The following is a 20,187-nucleotide window of genomic DNA, read 5'->3' as shown; positions in this document are numbered from 1 at the left end:
GCAGAGGCTGCTGCAGCAATAACTTTAAACCACAGGGTTCAACACTGTGTTCTGACACGTTGATCATAGCGAACATTCAGGTTTCCCCCAATATCCACCACAACATTGACACACTAGTTCAGAGCTTCTATTAAAAACGTTTGGAGATGGAATGGTAAGTAGACTTCATTACTCTTTACTCCTTAATAATAATTACTACATGTTGTGTGTTTTGACTCTTGGGAAGGAAAGCAATAAGCAAAAAGAGCATTTCATTACTTTTTATTAGCTTGTTTCCAACACATCACACATCATTTGCTCAAAATGTATCTGCTGCAGCACTGAGTCAAAATGCTTTACATGTTTAAAGTCATCACATTAAATGGTATGGAAAATAAAAAACTAACATTTTGTTACTGTTCTGCTACAGAGAAGCTGCACATTTCTGTCAAACGCAAAAGACCCTAGAGGTTTTTTTTTTTTTGTGAGGCACAACACACTCACTAAAACAAAATAAGTCCCCAAGAGAAAAGAGAAACAGCTGTTCCGTCTACAACAGCACATCAATCAAATAAATACAGTAAAGAGTCCATTCATACCTCACCTAGAGAAAGCTGCTGATCATATCAATGTTCCAGAAACGCATGAAAGCCTAACTGTGTTCTGTCCAGACACTCAGATAAAGCTCACTCAAACTGAGCAGCTGAGCTCTCAGGAGAAATGTAGAACTGCAGTCCATCTGTGCATGAGCAGAGCCTCTTCTAAGGGTCACGTGTCAGACCTGCCACAAGCGAACGCTGAGATCCACTACAGAGCTTCTGTCCACCTCTGCAGCTTCTATCTTCTCTTGGTTCCTCCAAAACCTGTGATTTTATTTGTTTCAAATTAGTTTTCATTTCAAGGGCTCGTCTTTATTTTGGTTTAGTTCCAGTTTTTATCATTTGTCAAGGATCAGCGTGGGTGAAAAATTATCCACCAACATTAAAACTAAAATGATCTATTTTCTTACACACCTAACTTAAAGGCAGAGCCACATCTCTTTCAGTACAGTCACATCACAAGGCAGTCTAAACTGTGATATGACTTGTGGCTGCAATAATCAGAACCATCACGTCGTTCCTGCTAAGGTTTTCCTTAAAGTGGTGACACGCACCACAAGAAACAATTCTGCCATTTTTCTCTGTTTGCATTATAAGGTTTTGTGGAGCCCCACACAAATGTAACAGGCCTGATTTTGTGGACTGTAACTTATGTAACAGTAACAAGGTTTATTCTAAAATGCCCATGTGTCTGGCTGTTACATAACCCCCACATTACCCCCGCCCTACTGTGGTGCAACACAACTGTGGCCTTGCTCCTCATATCGCGTTTTTTTTTTTTAATACTTGGGATATAACAGCAAGATGAAATCCTAGGGTGATAATTAATTTCAAGATTCTTGGATCATCACCACCTAACCACCCCCAACTGTTTTGATATCAGAGCTAGTGTGTGTGACTCCGACTCCTGCAGCCTACCTGAAGCTGTACGTGTCCCAGAGGAGGAAGAGCTGGTGGAGGAAGGAGGTCTGCTGTCAGTGTAGGTGGAGGAGTTGTAACTGTGCGGCTGGTTTCTTTGAAAAAAAAAAAAAAACAAATAAACAAACAAATCAAAAACACACACGCACACTCAAATGACCTGAAGGCTCCAAGGGAAACAGATAACAAAGAACATTCCCTTTCTACTATCTCTAGACGTACCTCTGACGACCAAATAGATATCCCAGCACCCCCCCTGTCCCCATGCCCGTCCAGAAGCCTCCACCTGTCCCAGGAGAAGCTCTGCCTCCTTGGTACTGTTGTCCATGCTGCTGTCCGTAAGTGTAGTCACTGTGGAAACCATAGCCTGGACTGGGACCAGATTGGCCTGAGCAGAAAGCAAGAGGAGTTTTTTTTCATATACTACAGCGCTGTAATGTAGGTGCTGAAAAGAGAATCTAGTCTAACCACACCTGTAAAGTCAGGTTTGAATCCTGGAGGTGGTGGCCCTGCAGTGGAGCCATAGTGATGATCTCCAGGGTACCTAGCATGTCCTCCATTCTGCCCCCACTGGGCCATGTTCCCACTGAGGAACAGTTTGTAGATGCCGTAGGCTAAGAGCAAAAGTACGGCGACCAACAGCAGGCCTCCTGAGTCCTCGCTGCCTGCAGGGTGCGAGCTCTGATGGCTCTGCTGCTGATGCTGATGTTTGTTTCCAGAAAAACCATTGAAGAAACTGGAGGCAAAGCCCCCAAGTCCTGACACAAAGAACAGAAAGATCACCTTTAGATTTCTAGTCCCTATGAAGATCAAACCTCATTGATCTCAGACGTTCATTCTCACACCTCCAAATCCCTTAGATCTGTCGTGGGAGCCCCAGCTGCCTTGGGTCCTGCTGCGGCCCTCTTCAGTCAGCTCCAATGTGTACTCAAGCCCACAGGAGCCCTTTAGTATGTAGACATCAGTAGGGTGGTTGTAGCCCTCACAGCTCACCTCTATGCGACCAAAGCGGTATGCGTTGTCCATGTCAGTCTTACACTCCCACTGTGAGGAAGAGTGGAGAGAATTACAGTGCATCTAGAAAGTTTCACATTTTCCTATGTTACAACCTTATTCCCAAATGTATTTATTTATTTATATTTTTTTCCTCAAAATTCTACAAGAAATACTCTTAAATGTCAAAGTGAAAGACTTTGGCTGGAATCTTTTAGTAAAGCAAATTTAAGTTTTAATTAATTGAGCTCAGGTGCATTCTGTTTCCATTCTGTTGTGTTAAGAACTGTGAGACTAGTCAAGATCTCAGGGAAAGATGAATGCAGCAATGTAAAGAGACATCCTTGATGAAAACCTGTTACAGAGCACTCTGGACCTCAGACTGGAGTGACGGTTCCTAGGCACACATCCAAGATAACAAAGGAGAGCTACGGGACAACTCTGTGACCTCTATGTGCTTAAGTGGCCCAGCCAGAGCCCAGGCTTGAACTGATTACCATCTCTAGAGAGATCTGAAAATGGCTGTGCACCAACACTCCCCTATGGCAAGCAGATTCAACATATGGGGGTGTAATTGGTGCTAAAGGTCCTTCAACAAAGTTCTGAGCAAACATTGTGAATACCTATGTACATGTGTTTTTTTTTTACATTTGCAATGATTTTAAACTAACTTCTTTCTACTACTTTGCCATTAACTTTGCTTGGAGAATTTTGAGGATATAAGGCTGTAATTGTGTTTCTGGATTCCCTGTATTACAACCTGATTCATTATGAAATCATTAAGTTGTTCACTTGATTTTTAGCTAGCTGTAAAACATCTTCTAACATAATGGATTTGGTAATAGTAAACCAGATGATGGATAAAATAAGCCACTGTATCTGATTTAGGGACTGTAGACCTGAACTGACTGATCAACTAAATGATCAACGAGCCCTCATCCCTCCATCCTCACCTGGACATCCACTCCATCCCAGCCTTTGTTCTGGCACTGGACCACGTCTGGGACGATGGCCTGGCAGCCGGCTGAGCCTCCGACACACTGGAGCTGAGGTATGGGACTGGAGCGCCTGGCGGTGGTGTAGCGACCCTTGTACAGAGTTAACACCTGGACGTCCCGCAGCAGCACACTGCCTGTGAGGAGGAGAGGGGAGAAGACCTCAAACTATCCACTGGACAGAACTAGCTTACGAACTAAAGCGCTAAATAAAGTGTCTACAACCTGGCAACCCAGACGTTATTTATTTGAAAAGCTAAGCTAAGAACTTCTCTTTAAAACAGTAGTAAATGATGTACTGGCTGTTAATAAGTTAACGCTGCTTATTAAGCATCTGAATGAATGGTGATTTAAAGGAAAACTAACACAAGTGAACCACTGTTCACTGTTTATGGTGTGAAGGCGGTGTGCGGAAGTGGAGCAGATGTATTCTAACACTGCTCGAGCTTGATACTTACACACACACACTGGCTCTGTGTATATGTGTATATATATATATATATATACACAACATTCAAGCGTAAATAGCTGAACGTACCGTCATCCCAACTCTGGACGTGTCCCACCAACAGAAAGTACAACACAGCTGTAATAATGTGCTTCATTTCCCTGCTGTGTGTCCTGCAGGTGCTCCGATCACCGTCGCTTCTCTCACGGAAGTGGAAACCTCTGACTATGTTTACGCCACAACATTGGGGATTCTCGAAGGACTGTTACGACGGCTACGTGCTCGACGAACGCAGCCGAAGCTTAGAGTAAGCTAAGCTAACGTCACTGTGTGGTAGCCGAAAGCAGCTGCGGGTTCGTCAACTGTCACATGTTTTTTTTTATTGTTACATTTAACAGATCGTGACATAAGTTATTCTTTAACATTAACAGAGCCAGAATGCGTATATAATCTTTTTTCTACTTTGTTAAAGGAGACACATGGAATGATGCACTAGCCTCCGCTCGGCTAATTCCGTGTGGTTGCCTGATCCAACGCTATTTACGTGGTGGAGGTCCTTCGAGACGAAGAGGAACACGTCATTGTTGCGTCATGTTTTTATACGTCAGCCAATGGGGACCATGCACGCCGGCTCTATGAGTATTAAGAGTATTCACAGATAGTGAATATATGACGTGGAATCAACCGCTTTGACTGCAGACATTTCAAATGTTGACTCTGAACTCTATATACATTCATATCAAGTACATTTAATAGTACTTTTATAGTACTTCTACACACATACACACTGTGTGTGCTTCATTGAATGTGGCTTAACAAACTCTGGCTAAAATGACTTATTTACCTTACTTATTTCCACATTTATTAGTTAACTTCCAGTAGTGCAGCTTTTTAGTACAACTAATCGTTGTTACCTCATTTCCAATGCTGTTTAACAGGGAAACAAATGAGAATTTAAACCTTAGACATCTTTTACATTGCCAGATTTCACTTGGTTTAATATGATTGCTGAAGCCTTATATAGGCTTCAGATGCACATTTGCCCCCAACGCTTCCATTGTAATCCTGTTGCTTAAGGAAAGGTCAATGTATGGTCTGTATGAACAGGGGGAACAGTTACAACAGTTACCTTACTACAGCTTTAAGACATACTTTATCAATGTTAAACTTATCCTTCAATGCGTTTTACTCCCTCCTACCCTCCTTTCTGAGTTTTGGCTTTAGTCTAACCTTTTCTATTCATACAGTGCAATTGTATAAATGTACATTTTCTTTATGAAAGTACAATTATAATAATGACATTATCACTGTGTTCTTTGTTTCTCTGCATCTACATGGCTGCCCTCCATCTCAGTCGCTCACTTCCTTTGGAATTCCATATCAAAACAAGGACACAGTGACTCTAGTAAAAATCTGGTCTTTTATTCTCTCCAACACCCAATTTTCAGCCCATATTAAATCTCTGTTATAACTTAGATATTTACATCATTCAAGGCCCTTCACAAAATACATCATGATCGTCTTTAGAAAGAAACATATTTACATAGTACAAAACATTGCATACATGATCATCCATACACCTAACCTTCCTGCCCTTACAAAAAAAAAAAAAAAAAAAAAAAAAGCGGTCACATTTTCTTCATTTGTCATTTTCCCCACCACACCCCCACCATAATGTGTTCATTTTCTTCTATTCAGACAGAGTTACAAAGTCACAGTCAACTGGTCAGCTAATTAACTGTCAGTAAGGCAGGCAGTTGATTGAAGTCCTCCATCACAAATATCACTGCTCAGGCTCCTCGAAAGCATCTTAGCTGATAAACAATAACTCAAGTACACCAGATTAAACAGAAGGAAACAACAACCAAACAAAGAAAGTTAACTGAAATTGAGCTTAGGAGTTATTCATGCTAGTGTGCATTTGAAAGCGTATTGTAGAAGATGTCTAGTGCTGCTTTTACAGTTTTACTGTGGAATGCAAATGTAAAGTAAAAATAAAAATAAAAGACAATTCACTATTTCAGAGTGCTTTTAAGCCACTTCAGCAGCAGGAGGAGCTTTAAGGACACGTCTGTGGTATCCTCTATACCTAAGTGTTTAAAAATACAGGCCTCATCCTCTTTTCACTATTCCCCCCCACTCTATTAAACAGATTTGTCTCACCTGAGTGTAACCAGCCTGAAAACCATCAAAACCTAATAACAACAAGCAGAGATCTATAATCACATGACGGCCATTTTCCTCTGTTGTGACGCCCAGGGTGGGGTGTTTATCAGCAGGATCATGTCTTATCCTGGTTGTATTGTAAACGTAACGAATCTGACAAAATCTTTCAAAAGGTCAACAAATAAGAACCTGATGGATAGTGAATATCTGTAGGGACATCAGGCAGCACATTCGATACCATGTTAGCTAATGTTGGCTGTTAGACGACATCTGGGAAGCTAACCACTTCCTGGCTAAACATTACAGTTAATTGTGTTCCATAATACAGTAGGAATGGCATAAACAAATTCTGCAACATCAGCACACATTTTAAAAGCCTGGAAGTAAAAACACATGCTGTCATCAGGCTTGTAACATAGTCTAAACATAAAAATGTCCTGCTTAAGTCAGTAATGTTATTAAGACATTGTGTGCTCCTGCTGTATCATGTAACATTATCAAACTGTAATGTTTGGCTATGTAGTGGTTGGATACCAACAGTAACGTTAGCTCCCGACTGTTGCTCTACCTTAAAATGGCCCAACGTCGCCACCGATTTCCACTGTCTGCTTAGTTGGTGGTTTTTCCGAAGGCTGTGACATGATCGAGTTCTGTCAGATTCGCTACGTTTATATGGAAAACAGCAATGGCATTATTCTTTTGATAAACTTTTAACATTAGAGCAAAATGAGCTGTGTCTCTGCCTGGTTAAACACATTAATAATGCTTTGGAATTCTCCATTATTAACTCTTTGCTGAGGGATGAGTTTGAAAAGGTCCAACTTGACAGTTTGATAGTTTGTCTCGATGTGAACTATTTCATTATCAATGTAGAGGTTTAGGAAAGAGCTGAAAACCAAAAGAGACACACTGTATTAAAAAAAAAAAAAGAAAGAGATAGCACTGGTTCAGTGTTTGTCATTCTGAAGACCTGTAGCTTCAGCCTCCACACCATCTATGAGGAGTGTGTGTCTGTATAACAGGTGACTGCATGTACAAGAGGCTGTTTTGGGTTGAAGCTGTTAGTGGTGACTCGGCCTCTTTAAATTTGATCATGGTGGGAGGTGCACCGACACTGACCTTTAACAGGGACAGTGTCAGCATTTAAGAATGGATGGATTTCTTGTTGCCATACAGTGACCCAGTGGTCGTATTTGTGTGAGCTGTCCAGTCTTTATACAGCCACAATGTTGTTCATCTCCCACTTCTGAGTGGTTTTATTGATGTCACAGTCTGAAATGAACACTTTGTGCAGCAGGTCTGAGCGGTCCAGACATTTTCCTGTAGGACAATACAGACAGAACATTACTGATTGTGTTTCTTAGACTTCCCCAGACTTATGTATTCCACACAGTACGAATATTCCACATATTTCTGACATTTCTGTACTACGTTTGTGTTATTTACTGGCTGGCACTGATCATGATGAATGCTAACACTGGCTGATATTATGAACACAGTGGCTGCACAGTGGCAGCACCATCCACAGCCTGTGGATCGTCATCGTAGTTTTTGCACTGTTAGCACTAGTTTGACATCTGTCAATTGCTTTTGAGCCGATTCGGCTTTCTTTTATTGAATGATGAAAACAGATTGCAACTACCTGCTGCTGTAGACTTATTTTCTCTCACGCAAGTGCAGATCAGCTGTAATCTGCAGCGTGCTCGAGTGCCACTTTTTTTGGCAAAGACAAAAACAATTTGAGGTGTTTGTCACTGCTAGTTCTTTAATGTCGGCTTGGTGTGTGTCCTCTAACTGTACAAACTATACAGTTACAGTGAGTACTACAAACACCTGCTAAGGCAGCCAGCATTAGTGGCTCATGTAAAAACACAGTTTTCTTTGGAAAGAACTATGCAAATATTTACCTGTTGGCACATGAGTGAAGCGATGGAGATCCTGAGTGGAGAGAGAAACAGGAAGAGTGTGACTCCTTGCTTATTGTAACAGTGCTCAGCTTTTCCTGATCGCACACAATGCTGAGCAACATCAAATACAAGCTGTGTGTGTGTGTTTTTTGTGTGTCACCTTGAAGTACTTCCACTCAGTGTGCTGTTTCTGGTCACAGTGTGTGATGATGACACCTGAATTATCACCTCCTCTTGTCAGACATTGGTCGTACTGCATCAGCTGGTTGGCTTCATTGATGCGGAACAACTACACACACACACACACACACACACACACACACACACACACACACACACACACAGACAGACAGATTAGATGTGCTGCCATCACAGTGGTTTAATGACAGCATGTTTCTTTAAAAGCTCCACTGTGGTGAGCCTTCTGGCAGCACTAAGAACAGACAATGCACAAAAATATTTTTCATTACAACATTTCATTACCTGGTTGCCCCCCATCCTGTGGCACGGTCCTATTTCCACATTTCCTCCATTAGTGTGTCCCATACTGTCAATGCAGTAACTTGTCTCAAAGCCCCGAATCTACAGAGATAGACGGATAGATAGACAGATAAACACTTTATTCATCCCAGTGGGAAATTCACAAATTTAAGCAGTTACAGCTTCAGCTGTAAAAAAAAAAAACACAAACAAATACTACTGCCAATAAAAGTAATGCAAACACACAGACACACACATAGTATACACTAACTACACATGCTGTGTGTGTGTGTGTGTGTGTGTGTGTGTGTGTGTGTGTGTGTGTGCTTACCTCTCCCCACTCTACATTTTTAGGAGGCAGAGGGTAGTGCATTGGAATATCATACGCTATTTCCTCCATGAACCATTTGAAGCTCTTGCATCGATGTTCCTCCCTGACCAAAGGTTTAGCCAAGAAAAGCAAAAAATGAGAATTATTGAACATTGAGCTCTATTAGTGCTGAATTCAATGTAAAGGATCTCTGTCTAAATACACAACAAAATACAAAAAACTGCAACACTGACATACAGGAAAACATTCATGTTTAAATGATGTTTTTAAACATGAATGTAAAACATTTTGTCTGTCACTGTCATGTTTTGAAAAATACAGCTAAACAAGCAACAAATTGCAATGATTTCTGTGTGATTAGTCTGTTCTTTGTTTATTGTAATTTGGCAGTAGAAGAGCACAATGGAACATGGAAAAAAGGGGGGCAGACTGGACTGAATTCAAATATCAAGCTAGAGCTAGTTTAAGTTGCATAACGCAGCTTTAAATTAAGTTAAATATATTTATAGCATCAGCGACAGTGTCAATAGTGTACTGTGTGTCAGTTCATGCAGGATTCATATTGATGGTGGTTTATGGGTGTGGTTGTAGCAGTAGTCAAACTGAAGTCTAGATCCTAGCCTTCTGAAACTGTCAAAATTATTCTAAATCATCTATCTGGGACTGTGTTTTTTTTTCTCCATGTACAGGAAGCCTTAGGGGTGTAAGTGGCAATAAATTGAATAAATTCATAGAGATGCAAATGATTATGTCAGATGACAAAATAAAAAGTCTGAATGAATATAATAAAATAATAAATATGCAGTTGTGTTGAATGAGTGTTATACCTGAAGCGTTTAAGCTCACTGATGTCTCCGTAAGCTAGAGTGAGAGTTTCAGGACGACTGGCATAGAAGTAATCCTTATATTCATCCCACCATACCTCCACCACACGAACATAGTTCTGTACACATACACAAACAAGTATTAAAGCGATATCACGGGTTTAGGTATTTTTGCTTTTAACTGTACTGCTGTGAATCAGCGTCTGCTTGCTCCCCCGGAAGAGCTGGAGGAGGTGTCTAGGTAAAGTCACTTAAACCCGGCTGAATAAACAGAAAAAGATAGATGGATGGATAAATGTTCATAGATTCATACAGTAAGACATTTTTATGTGTATAGGAAATTATAGAAGAGTTTTGTTCAGTTTGGTAGCTTGTTCCACCATCGTGGGGCCACTTAACTGAAAACCTTTGCATTCCTAGGAAACCAGACACCATTTGTTGGCAGAGTGCAGTGGGTAAGAGGAATTGTAGACCTGGATTAGAGTGTTCAGGTGTTGATTTCACCACTGTAGGCCAGTGTCACAGCTTTTGATCTGATGCAGAAAGCTGGAAGCAAGTGCAGAACAGTGGTGTGTCCTTGGTTTTTTCTGGTTTCAAAAATGAGATGCTGCTGCATTTGGAATCCTGTGCAGAGGTTTAATTTCTGCATAAATGTACAGCAGTAGTAAGACAAGTAATGCCACACATGCAGTAAACTTAGGACATAGAGTGGCCATCTACCAATTGTGGGGTCGGCTCCTCTTGTCAAAGGGCAAAGTGTTCTTGAGCAAGACACTGAAGCCCAAGTTGCCCACGGTGAGTGAGGTCAGCTGCTTAGCAGCTCTGCCATCGGTGTGTGAGTGTGTGTACAAAAGGGTGAAAGACAAGCAGTGGAAAAGCACTATAGGAACACATTTACCCTTTATTGTGAGGCTTTCTGGGAAGTCTGTTCCTTCTGAGTACTGTAAACTAACACAGATGACCTGTCTGACATTAACTGATGGAAATATCACAGATCCATGTACATGCTTATGCACAACTTTATAAAAGGGATGTAAAAAAAAAAAAGAAAAAAAAAAAGAAAGAGAAAGCGAATGCATATTTCTGCCTTTGGTTTGGAATCTGAAGAGGTTTATGAACACCACCAAAGTGTGAGCTATTCTACCTTGAGAGTGGGTGAGGATCCAACGTGTGCTGGTGGAGGGTTGCCTTGCCATCCCTGAAGTCTATAAATGTGGCCAATACGAGAGCATGGTACAAAGAGCAGCTGGCCACCGCACTGCCAGATCTACATAAACATACAGAAATAGTGAAATCTGTTCTACATTTTTTTTAATTTGTGCAGTCATTCAGCATCTGTGAGTATATAATTAATTGTTTACATTGTATGATCTGGATGTTTCGTCATGGCAACTGGACTTCCTTCCTCTTGCACCTAACCAAAAGGAAGTCCAGTTGCCATGACTCAACTTCCAGATAACTTCACCTAGCTGACTGAAAATCTTCAATACCTTGTATGATATTTCAAAATTCTCTCCTCCCCATATCTGCAGTCCTGGATCATAAAGACCAAGCTCAAAGAAGAACTCCCTCTCTATAGCAAAGAGACCACCTGCCATAGCCGGAGACCTGCGGGCATAAAGACAGCCGCAATGCAAACATGTAAAACACAGTTTTTTGTTATGTAAAACGAAACAAAACAAAACAAAACAAAAAAGTTCAGTATATCACAATATCTACTCTCTTCTGCTTGGTCTGAAACAAGGCAGTAAATTATTTCTACAGAGTAAACGCAAAGCAAACAACAAGGACAGAGTATGAGAGTTGACTGACAGAGAAACATGCACAATAAGAAATTACTGAAGGCAAAGCTGAGGAAAAGAAACACTAACAACAACAAGACACGGTGAAGGTGAAAAGGGGATGGGGGGGGGGGGGGGGGGGGGGGGTAATGATGCCACAGTTCGAACCCAGTTCACACCAGAAGTTCCCCCGCACCTCTGCGACATGTTCCAACACAACAAAGACTCACATCTTTCTCTCACTGAAGGCTGTTGTGTTACGTTGCGATTGCCCTTTCCCGTAGTTCGAACTGACCAACAAGAAAATACAGGTTCACACACACCCAATGATAGGTTGGCCTTACTTCCTGTAGTTACACCAAAACCACCAGAAAGCCAGACTAAGAGCAGAAAAAAACTACGATGTAAGTCCCATTAAATGTAAGGAACAGGGCCCACAGCAGATAGTGGTGAAACACCAATGTAGTAGTAGAGATATGAGAGAACAGAGTTAGTGGACAGGACTTCCTCACACAATGAGACAGTTTTGTTTAGTTCATTAGTTGTGTTATGGAATACAGGTTAGACTTAGTTAAATACTAGTTTGTGATAGATTTAACGCCTTCCAAATTTTAAATTACAATCTCAGCAGCAGTGTTAATATTGAACTATTCTAATATTGACATGTTAACGTGTTGGTTTAAGATAACCACTTTCTTCAGTTAGTTGCTGCAGAAGCAGTCTTTATGTCAGCTATGACGTTAGGTTAGATGTGTTTGTCTGTGTTGTCAGGAGACATGAGACATTGTTTTCTGTACCTATATGGCTCTGTACGAGTTTTTCTGAGATTTTTTTCTCTGTCTCCCAGAGGAACTCTCTTCCAGAGCATACTCCAATCCCAGGCTCCTCTGGCGAAGCCATCCTCATCTCCTCCACCCTGGGGATCGATGACGAACTTCTGGCCGTGGATGGAGTCGATTAGAGGCACCGTACACACCGTTCTGACACAGTGGTGGGGGCGGGGGGGGTCCACATATACAAACATACATGGGGCAAGAGGTGCACACAATGGAAAACGACAAAGAAACACGATAGAGTCGGACAAAGCAAAGGACAGGACAAGCAAGATGAAGGGATGGGAAATGGAGACACAAACACAACAGGGATGAGTGTTAGCATGCTGTGTACCGGTAGGGTTGGGTGGTATATTTTCTCTTGGCCTTTTCTCTCTGGCTAAGTGGTACCCTCTTCCAGAGAAGGCTCCAATCCCATGCTCCTCTAGCCAGGCCGTCCTCATCTCCACCCTGCTGGGGCTCCATAGTGTACTCATTACCATCTATATAGTCTATCAGTGGTACTGTACATACTGTCCTACACACAGACACATTCAGACACACACACACACAAACGTTTGTCTGTATTGTACTACGGTGATTACTGTGACAGCATGCTTTATTTTGCACTGTAAGTGCAGTGCAGTGCCTCACACATGGGGAACTCTTTTGCTTATATGATCATTGCATCAGGACAAAGATATCTACATGTAACAGAGTGCCAATTATGTTGCAGTGTGGTGTTGATTACGCTGTATAACCACTTTTTAGTTAGGGCTGTGTGATATTTTGATCTATCTTGTGACAATACAGAGATGATATCTCTGTGGTTTATTACATTGGGTTGCAATTCACTCATTTTTCACTATTCTGATGATGTTTTAAGCAGCACACATACAGGCTGCTTAGATGAAGAGAGGAGCTTATACCAAGAAGAGGGACTACTTCTATTGTGTGGACATGATTTGGGTATGGAAACTGGGACAAGGACGAGAAAACTGTACTTTTGCTAATTATGTCCCCTCAACTACTAACCACTTACCATTTACACAAAGAAATTAAATTATCTTCAATACTGTGCAAAAATCTTAGACACCAAATTGTTTTCTTTGGTTTGACAGTGCTATTATAACTATATACCTATTTATATTCTAGTCACTTGATTAGAGTACAGCTAGTGTACATAGGAAATATGTTCACAGTGATAGAAAACACAAAAATATCAGAATAATGGTGTGTAACATACAAAAACGGGCATGGACTGAACTGAGGATTTGGAGGATGTCTACACCACTAATCACGGGTTAAGAAATTGTGGCCATATTACACAGCCCTACCTTGAGTTAGAAATAAAGATATAGCTATTTGAACACCACTGATAATGTTACATGTAAAATCAACTACCTGATACCAGTAGGTACTAACAAACTGTATCAACAATAACCTAAACCTGCTAATGAATGTGCACATTATCTAACAGTCAGAAGTACCAAAAGCATAAGATGTGCTGTAGGTTATGTGTGTGAGGCTGAACAGGTGTGTGTGTGTGTGTGTGTGTGTGTGTGTGTGTGGGTTACCTGTCTTTTGAAATGGGAGCAATCAGTGGAGCATACCAGTTGACTCCAACCTCACAGTGAGCATCCAGGTAGATCAGCACCTAGAAACATGCAAAAGCACTTGGATGACAGCCTGATGCTGCTGCCAACTGTTCATTTGAATCTTTTACACCTTTAAGATGAGGGCTCCCTGCTGTGCCACGCATTAATAAACTGATACAGTTGCAAGAAAAAGTATGCGAACCCTTTGGGATTACCAGGAGTTTTGCATGATTTGGTCATAAAATGTGCTCTGATCTTCATCTAACTCACAACAATATAAAAACACAGTCTGCTGAAAATAATACTACACAAACATTATATGTTTTCATGTTTGTATTGAACATAACATGTAAACATTCACAGTGCAGGGTGAAGTAATGTGAAAAGTATGTGTACCCCTTGCCTAATGACTTCTCCAAGAGATAATTGGAGCCAGGAGTGAGCCAACCTTGAGTCCAATCAGTGTGATGATATTTGATGTGTTGCTGAAAGCTGCCCTGCCCTTTAAAACCACATACCAGTTTTGGGTTTCCTGTTGCAGCACTGTTGCTACTCTCCCTAGGCGTGGTCGTCCTGTAAAGATGACTGCAAGAGCACAGTGCAGAATGCTCAGTGAGGTAAAGAAGAATCCTAGAGTGTCAGCTTAAGACTTACAGAAATCTCTGGCACATGCTAACATTTTTGTTGACACATCTACAATAAGGAAAACATCAAACAAGAATGGAGTACATGGGAGGACACCACGGAGGAAGCCATTGCTGTCCAAAAAAAATATTGCAGCATGTTTGAAGTTTGCAAAAGAGCACCTGGAAAAGAGCAGCAGACTGTGTTTTTGTGTTGTTGAGAGTTAGATGAAGATCAGAGCACATTTTATGACCAATTCATGCAAAACTCCACATAATCCCAAAGGGTTCCCATACTTTTTCTTGCAACTGTGTAGATATTTGTACACAGTAGTGGTAGTAGTTACAGTCACAGTTTTAGAAGTAGCTGCAGTAGATCAATTGATACCTGTCCTTTAGTGGCCTTTTTGGCTCCTATACTCCTGGCCTGGATCAGCCCTTCCCTCTTGTCATTTCTGAAGAGTTTTACGAGGCCGTTCCATTGCTTGATGTACTCCTCCAAATGCTCCTTCAAATGAACTACATAAAAACTCATTGTGAGGAAAGTGCTTCTCGATAATACATGTTCTACCATGTCTTTACACTTATAAACACTGTTACCCATCTGTGCCTTTGTGCACATTTCAACTTACTATAAAATGTGACTTCACCATAGTAATAGTAACAATAAACTACTTGTTTGTTAACGCATGGTTCAAGATGTCAGATTACACTTTTACAACCCTTGTACTGTATGTGAGGAACCGAACTCACCTTTGTTGCTGAAGTCATCTATCATGACTATCTCAGCCAAATATTTTCTGGGAGTCCTCTTGATGACACTGTGCACGGTTCTCATAAGCGTAGACCAGCCTTCATTATGGAAGACGATCACCACACTGGAGGTGAGCAGTCTGTCATCGTAATGCCAGTACTTACACCTAGAGTGGACAGGTCAGTTACATTCATTAAGAAATGTTTTAATTCAATTCAATTTTATTTGTATATCTCAAGGCAATTTACAGTGTAAGGTTTAAGACCTTACAGAGTATAATTGTAAGTTTAGTTTAGTTTAGATGTAACAAATTTGCAAAAAAAATAAAATAATAAAAATAAAAAATCAGGGAGGTGGCAAATACTTTTTCACAGCACTGTATACCAATCACACTTGTTGGAAACTGCCAATATGTTGATATACTTGAAAATTGTCAATTGTGTACTTTTATTTATATATTATTATTACTTTTAAAATAAAATATTATTATTATTATTATTAATACAATTTTATTTTATTTTTATTTATTATTACTTTAATTTTATTAAGCCAATGCAGCAGCATTGAAGGTGCTTGGGTATCAAGGTTTAGTGCGTTGTCCAAGGACACGACTACAGCGCTGAATATGGTAATAAAAACTCTCTCTCGCACATGCGTGCACACACACACACACACACACAATGTTGTTCATTTTTATGGGCCCACCCTTAGGTACACATTCTCTGAACAGTAATACATGGCTGACTGACATGACTGTATAGTACAGTTTGTGTGTCAGCATTTTATTGTCTAAAATACCACATGAGCACTACTGCAAGTTTGTAGAGGGCATGGAGTATGTTTCTATACAAATCTCCACAATCCATTCAGCTGGATGTCAGCTTAAAGACAATAGTAAATTCACTCACTACGTCAGAAGGGAGGTCAAATAATTCCAAAAGAATGAAGCTCGATGTGGTAATGAGACAAACTGGATCAACCGTCACAACCAGCTGCTATCAGACGGGTTAAAGGCAGTTTGTTTAGTGGGTGTGTGTTTCAGTCACACCTATCTGCCTACTGTGTGTATGTGTTTGCCTAAAAGTTGATCATCAGGTGTTTGTGCAAGTTTGTTTCTACAATCAAGTGTTACAACTTGGTCTGTGTTTGCATCATTTTACATGTTAGGGTAATACTGTAAAGTGGTGTAGTGATCACTGTAAGTAATTTAATAGCAAGTAATCTGGTGGTGTACTGACAGATTTGTAGCCGTTATAAAAGAGCAGTACTCACTCTTCTTGGCGTATATCACTGATGGTTCTGTCCAGTGAGATCATATCACTAGCCACCATGTTGAAGCCAAACTCTTTGATAGATGCCTGGACTGAGTCTTTGTACTCTGGACCCAGGACAACAGGCTTAGCTCCCTCTCCAGGTCCGCCGGGGACCCCTGGAGGCTCAGGTTCCTTAGGCTCAAAGTTTCCTAGGATACCTTTCTTAAGCACGGGGCTGTTGTAGGCGTGTGTGTGGGGTCTGAATGTCACATACTGCTGCTGGATCACCTGCTTCTGGTTGGGCTGCTGGTCGGGATTCTGGTTGGCCACTCCTGGAGATAACAACCAGAAACCTAAGATGATCTCACATTTTTTACCCTCTTTTCAGAGGAATGTGATTGTTTTCCAAAGTAAGAAGTACTGAAAGAAATGCCCTGTAGGTAACCTCTACAGTAGAAGTAATTCTGGAATTCTTTTAGTTCTTACTGGCTTAGGTATTCAAACGTGTGCCTAATTAATTGGTTTTGCATGATAATCTCTAACCTGGACACACTAAATTATAAAGAAAGATTCAAATGTGTAATATGGTTTCTTTGACTATATTTAAAATTAGTTGAGTAAGTTGTTAATATGGTTTGTAAGGCTGTAAACTGTACATTCTCCAAATTTACAGTTTTACCTGTACCTTGAATGCAGCAGCTGATGTACTGCTAAATCTACTCTGGATACAATCAGTATGTTTACATGCACTGAACTAACCAAGTTACTGAGAGAAACCAGATTTCTCTCAGTAACTTTTCTCAAAGTTGCAACATGCATTCAAGAAACCTGGGTACTGGAAATAATAATAATAACAATAATAAGATACTTTAGCTAGACGAAACCGGAAATCAAACCACTAACCCTGGGGTTCAGTAGACGACTGCTCTACCACCTGTGCCACCACACAAATCTAAATATACATTCAGTGTATGATCAATGAGTTTACATGGACTAAAGTAACCAGGTTACTGAAACAAACCAGGTTTCTCAGATAATCTGGGAACGCGTTTACATGCACTCAAGAAAGCTGGTTACTGAAAATCTGAATATATGGGTCTGGGTTTCTTTTTTTCTAAAAATTGTAAAAGCTAGGTTTTTTAATGGGATGTTTGTGTCTCACCATGTTTGAGTCTGATGGAGTTGAGATCAACCTCTACCCCCTCCACATGAGGCCAGGGCACCACAGGCTTGAACTGATCTACTGGGCCTCCTTTGGGCAGGGAATTGTCCTCCTGTATGAAGGGAAAGAGACATGTTGTTAACATAACATCAAAGAAGACAGCAGCTGAACAAGCATTGACTGAGAAATAATACAACATATTATGAAAAATATAGTTAGTTATGGACCAATTTTAAGTCAAGCAAATGAGTAGGAGATACAACTGCACATATTGATTAGTTGATTGATTAATCAAATTAGAGGCAACAAGACAACCTCTACAAAGGAATGGTTCTACAGGTGGTGGCCACAGACTATTTCTCTGTCCTCATCCTTTCTGGCTGATTTTTGGTCTGGCTGATTTTTGGTCACTTGTGAGGACACTTTGCCAGTGTCCTCACCACCAGAGGTAGCATGAAGCGGTGTCTGCAACCCACCGACATTGCTCAGGTAGTGCAGCTCATTCAGGATGGCACATCAATGTGCACTGTGGCAGAAGCTTTACTGAGAGATACTGAGAGACACACCTGCACACCAGGAGACGTAGTGGCAGTGTAGTAGAATTACTGCATCACCCTTCTTCTCCTGAGCTTTAGACCACAGACAGACACCCTGACATTATCCTTCAGGTATAGATGTAGCAGCGTAGCCCTAAATCCTGATGCTCCCTCCAATGTGCTTCATAGTTGGGATGATGTTTGCATGTTGGCAGGCGGTTATCTCTTTATATCTCTTCTTTATAAGTATTGCAGTCCACAATAATCACAATATGACTTGTAGACCATGTAGTCTTAACTTTGAAATGCTGAAATATATAGTTTATTGGTAAGTTGATCCACAGAATATGGGAAACTAATTTGACAATCACATTTTTATTTTTAAGCTAGAAATCTGATTATATTATACCAGCAACAACATCACCCATCATTTTGTTCTCTTCATCATCTTCATGGTTCAGCAACGAAGCCAACAACAAAGGAGGTTGTGTGTTTTTTGGAAATCAGACATTACTGAGGTGAACTTACGTCAACTTTGAACAACTACAGTTCCGCCTTGGAGACGCACGACTAACATTGTGACATATGCGGATATAAATCCTGGAGGATACATGTGTATATTAAGATTGCAACACTGTCTGTCATTACTGTTCACAGAAACTTTAACATATGAATAAAGGAAATTAAAAACGAGGGAGTACACAACTCATACACTAAAATGTGTCTATTCACTAGCTACATAAGAATTCCTGCAGCTGCTGTAGAACCAATCTCCATGACAACAAGCAATGTAATACAGCTACTGAGTCTAAACGTGTTTGCTATTAAATAAAATAATGGTTACAACAGCAGTAATCTGCTTCTATGATTACTGCCGTTATCATCTACGGACTTGTTTTTCTGAGCTAATGTAACATGCATCTTGACGTGTCGTATTGGGAGTTCTGCTAGCACGTACATACACTTCCCCTCCGTTGGACTCTTCAGGTTAACTGCTTTACTGATAAACTTACCCGTTTCCCAAAGGGGTTATCATCGCTAGGTTTCGGTGACAGCGAGGACCAGAGCACCACCAAGCCAAGAAACGTCCCAACGACGAGCAGACTCCGCAGAATGAATCCTACTTTCAGCCTCATGTTGAGAGCTCTTCCCGGGAGCAGCCAGACTTCCGACAGTTAGCTAAAGCTAGGTTAGCTCCTACTGCTGCTCAAGCAAGGGCTAGCCGGCTGAGAGGATAGCCAGGCAGCTAACAGCTATGTGGTGCAGGTTGCATGCAAGGTATGTCGTAAGTGGAAGACAACTACTACTGCGGTTTACCACTAAAATATTGAGTCTTCCAGTCCCCGTCTCCGTGTTGACAGTTGTCTCTCTGAGCTGCTACCGCTGGCGGCTGCTGCTGCTCCAGTTAGCTCTGCCCAGCTGAGAGACACACGCCTGTAGTGGCGTTTAACTAACTGAGTCAAGCAGCAACGTTGCCTGTTCGGTATGTGTTATTACTTCCACTTTTGAGAAATGCAACTTTGTCCCTCACTTCGTGAAACGTGTCAGAGTGTCGAGCAGTCACGGAAACGACAGCAGGTTTTCCTGTGGGTGGGAAGAGAACCAGTTCAAGTGGGACTGGTTGTAACTGTCTCATTAGTGAGGAGGAAACATACAATAAGTAAGAGTGACCAGGTGAGACAGTCATGTGAGAATGAAACACAACAAGCTAAAATACAAACTAAAGTCAAAGGTTGTCGAGGGCTTCCTGTTCTCAGGTTCAGTAAGGTGGAAAGAGTGTACAGTGTGTGCAGGGTTAGCTCACCTGACAGCATCACCTGGATGACGTGTTCCAAACACGTCTGCTCATTTAGACAAAGGAAACATCACAGCAGGACCAACGAGCTGTCTGCTACTTCACACACGATGTGACGGGAACGAGAAGCTTCCTACTTATGAATTACTATTACACTGACCGAACCCATTTGATATTTAGTCTGTTTTATTTCTACTGCGCTAAATTACAGAGGCACACCCTGGAGTATGATG

At 41.1% G+C, this 20,187-nt stretch overlaps 2 protein-coding genes across 3 annotated transcripts; both read right to left on the bottom strand.

Moving 5' to 3' along the window:
• Window positions 1-248: 248 nt before the first annotated feature.
• saraf (store-operated calcium entry-associated regulatory factor) lies at window positions 249-4,213 on the bottom strand. Its single transcript, XM_026358718.1, has 7 exons — window positions 4,023-4,213; window positions 3,443-3,621; window positions 2,342-2,540; window positions 1,970-2,254; window positions 1,719-1,884; window positions 1,497-1,591; window positions 249-842 (listed from the first exon to the last, which is right to left on the bottom strand). The coding sequence occupies exons 1-7, from the start codon at window positions 4,087-4,089 to the stop codon at window positions 817-819; spliced, it is 1,017 nt and encodes a 338-aa protein (XP_026214503.1). The 5' UTR covers window positions 4,090-4,213; the 3' UTR covers window positions 249-816.
• A 1,120-nt stretch (window positions 4,214-5,333) lies between these two features.
• galnt7 (UDP-N-acetyl-alpha-D-galactosamine: polypeptide N-acetylgalactosaminyltransferase 7) lies at window positions 5,334-19,929 on the bottom strand. Of its 2 annotated transcripts, none has more exons than XM_026358717.1 (15): window positions 19,173-19,929; window positions 17,624-17,735; window positions 16,481-16,793; window positions 15,208-15,374; window positions 14,843-14,973; window positions 13,811-13,890; window positions 12,589-12,771; window positions 11,131-11,248; window positions 10,785-10,907; window positions 9,644-9,759; window positions 8,817-8,919; window positions 8,489-8,587; window positions 8,166-8,294; window positions 8,006-8,036; window positions 5,334-7,418 (listed from the first exon to the last, which is right to left on the bottom strand). In XM_026358717.1, exons 1-15 carry the CDS (start codon window positions 19,293-19,295, stop codon window positions 7,312-7,314), a joined length of 1,935 nt encoding a protein of 644 aa, XP_026214502.1. In that variant the 5' UTR covers window positions 19,296-19,929; the 3' UTR covers window positions 5,334-7,311. The 2 variants fall into 2 exon arrangements, with proteins under 2 accessions (XP_026214502.1, XP_026214501.1); XM_026358716.1 differs by lacking the exon at window positions 12,589-12,771 and adding an exon at window positions 12,219-12,401 and having other exon boundaries at window positions 19,173-19,928.
• Between the last annotated feature and the right edge of the window lie 258 nt (window positions 19,930-20,187).

Source organism: Anabas testudineus, chromosome 1, assembly GCF_900324465.2.
Source record: "Anabas testudineus chromosome 1, fAnaTes1.2, whole genome shotgun sequence".
Taxonomy (NCBI): Eukaryota; Metazoa; Chordata; class Actinopteri; order Anabantiformes; family Anabantidae; genus Anabas; species Anabas testudineus.
This window is presented reverse-complemented; position numbering and strand designations above follow the sequence as displayed.

What these genes read in the sequence shown, in the direction of transcription:
- saraf (XM_026358718.1), bottom strand. Translation starts at nt 4,089, where the DNA reads ATGAAGCACATTATTACAGCTGTGTTGTACTTTCTGTTGGTGGGACAC. An exon ending in CGTCCAGAGTTGGGATGACG is followed by an intron (nt 3,622 to 4,022) that starts GTACGTTCAGCT and finishes TCCTCCTCACAG; the next exon opens with GCAGTGTGCTGCTGCGGGAC. An exon ending in TATCTATTTGGTCGTCAGAG is followed by an intron (nt 1,592 to 1,718) that starts GTACGTCTAGAG and finishes TTTTTTTCAAAG; the next exon opens with AAACCAGCCGCACAGTTACA.
- galnt7 (XM_026358717.1), bottom strand. Translation starts at nt 19,295, where the DNA reads ATGAGGCTGAAAGTAGGATTCATTCTGCGGAGTCTGCTCGTCGTTGGG. An exon ending in TATACCACCCAACCCTACCG is followed by an intron (nt 11,249 to 12,588) that starts GTACACAGCATG and finishes TTATGCCCGCAG; the next exon opens with GTCTCCGGCTATGGCAGGTG. An exon ending in CTTCACTCATGTGCCAACAG is followed by an intron (nt 7,419 to 8,005) that starts GTAAATATTTGC and finishes ATTGTCCTACAG; the next exon opens with GAAAATGTCTGGACCGCTCA.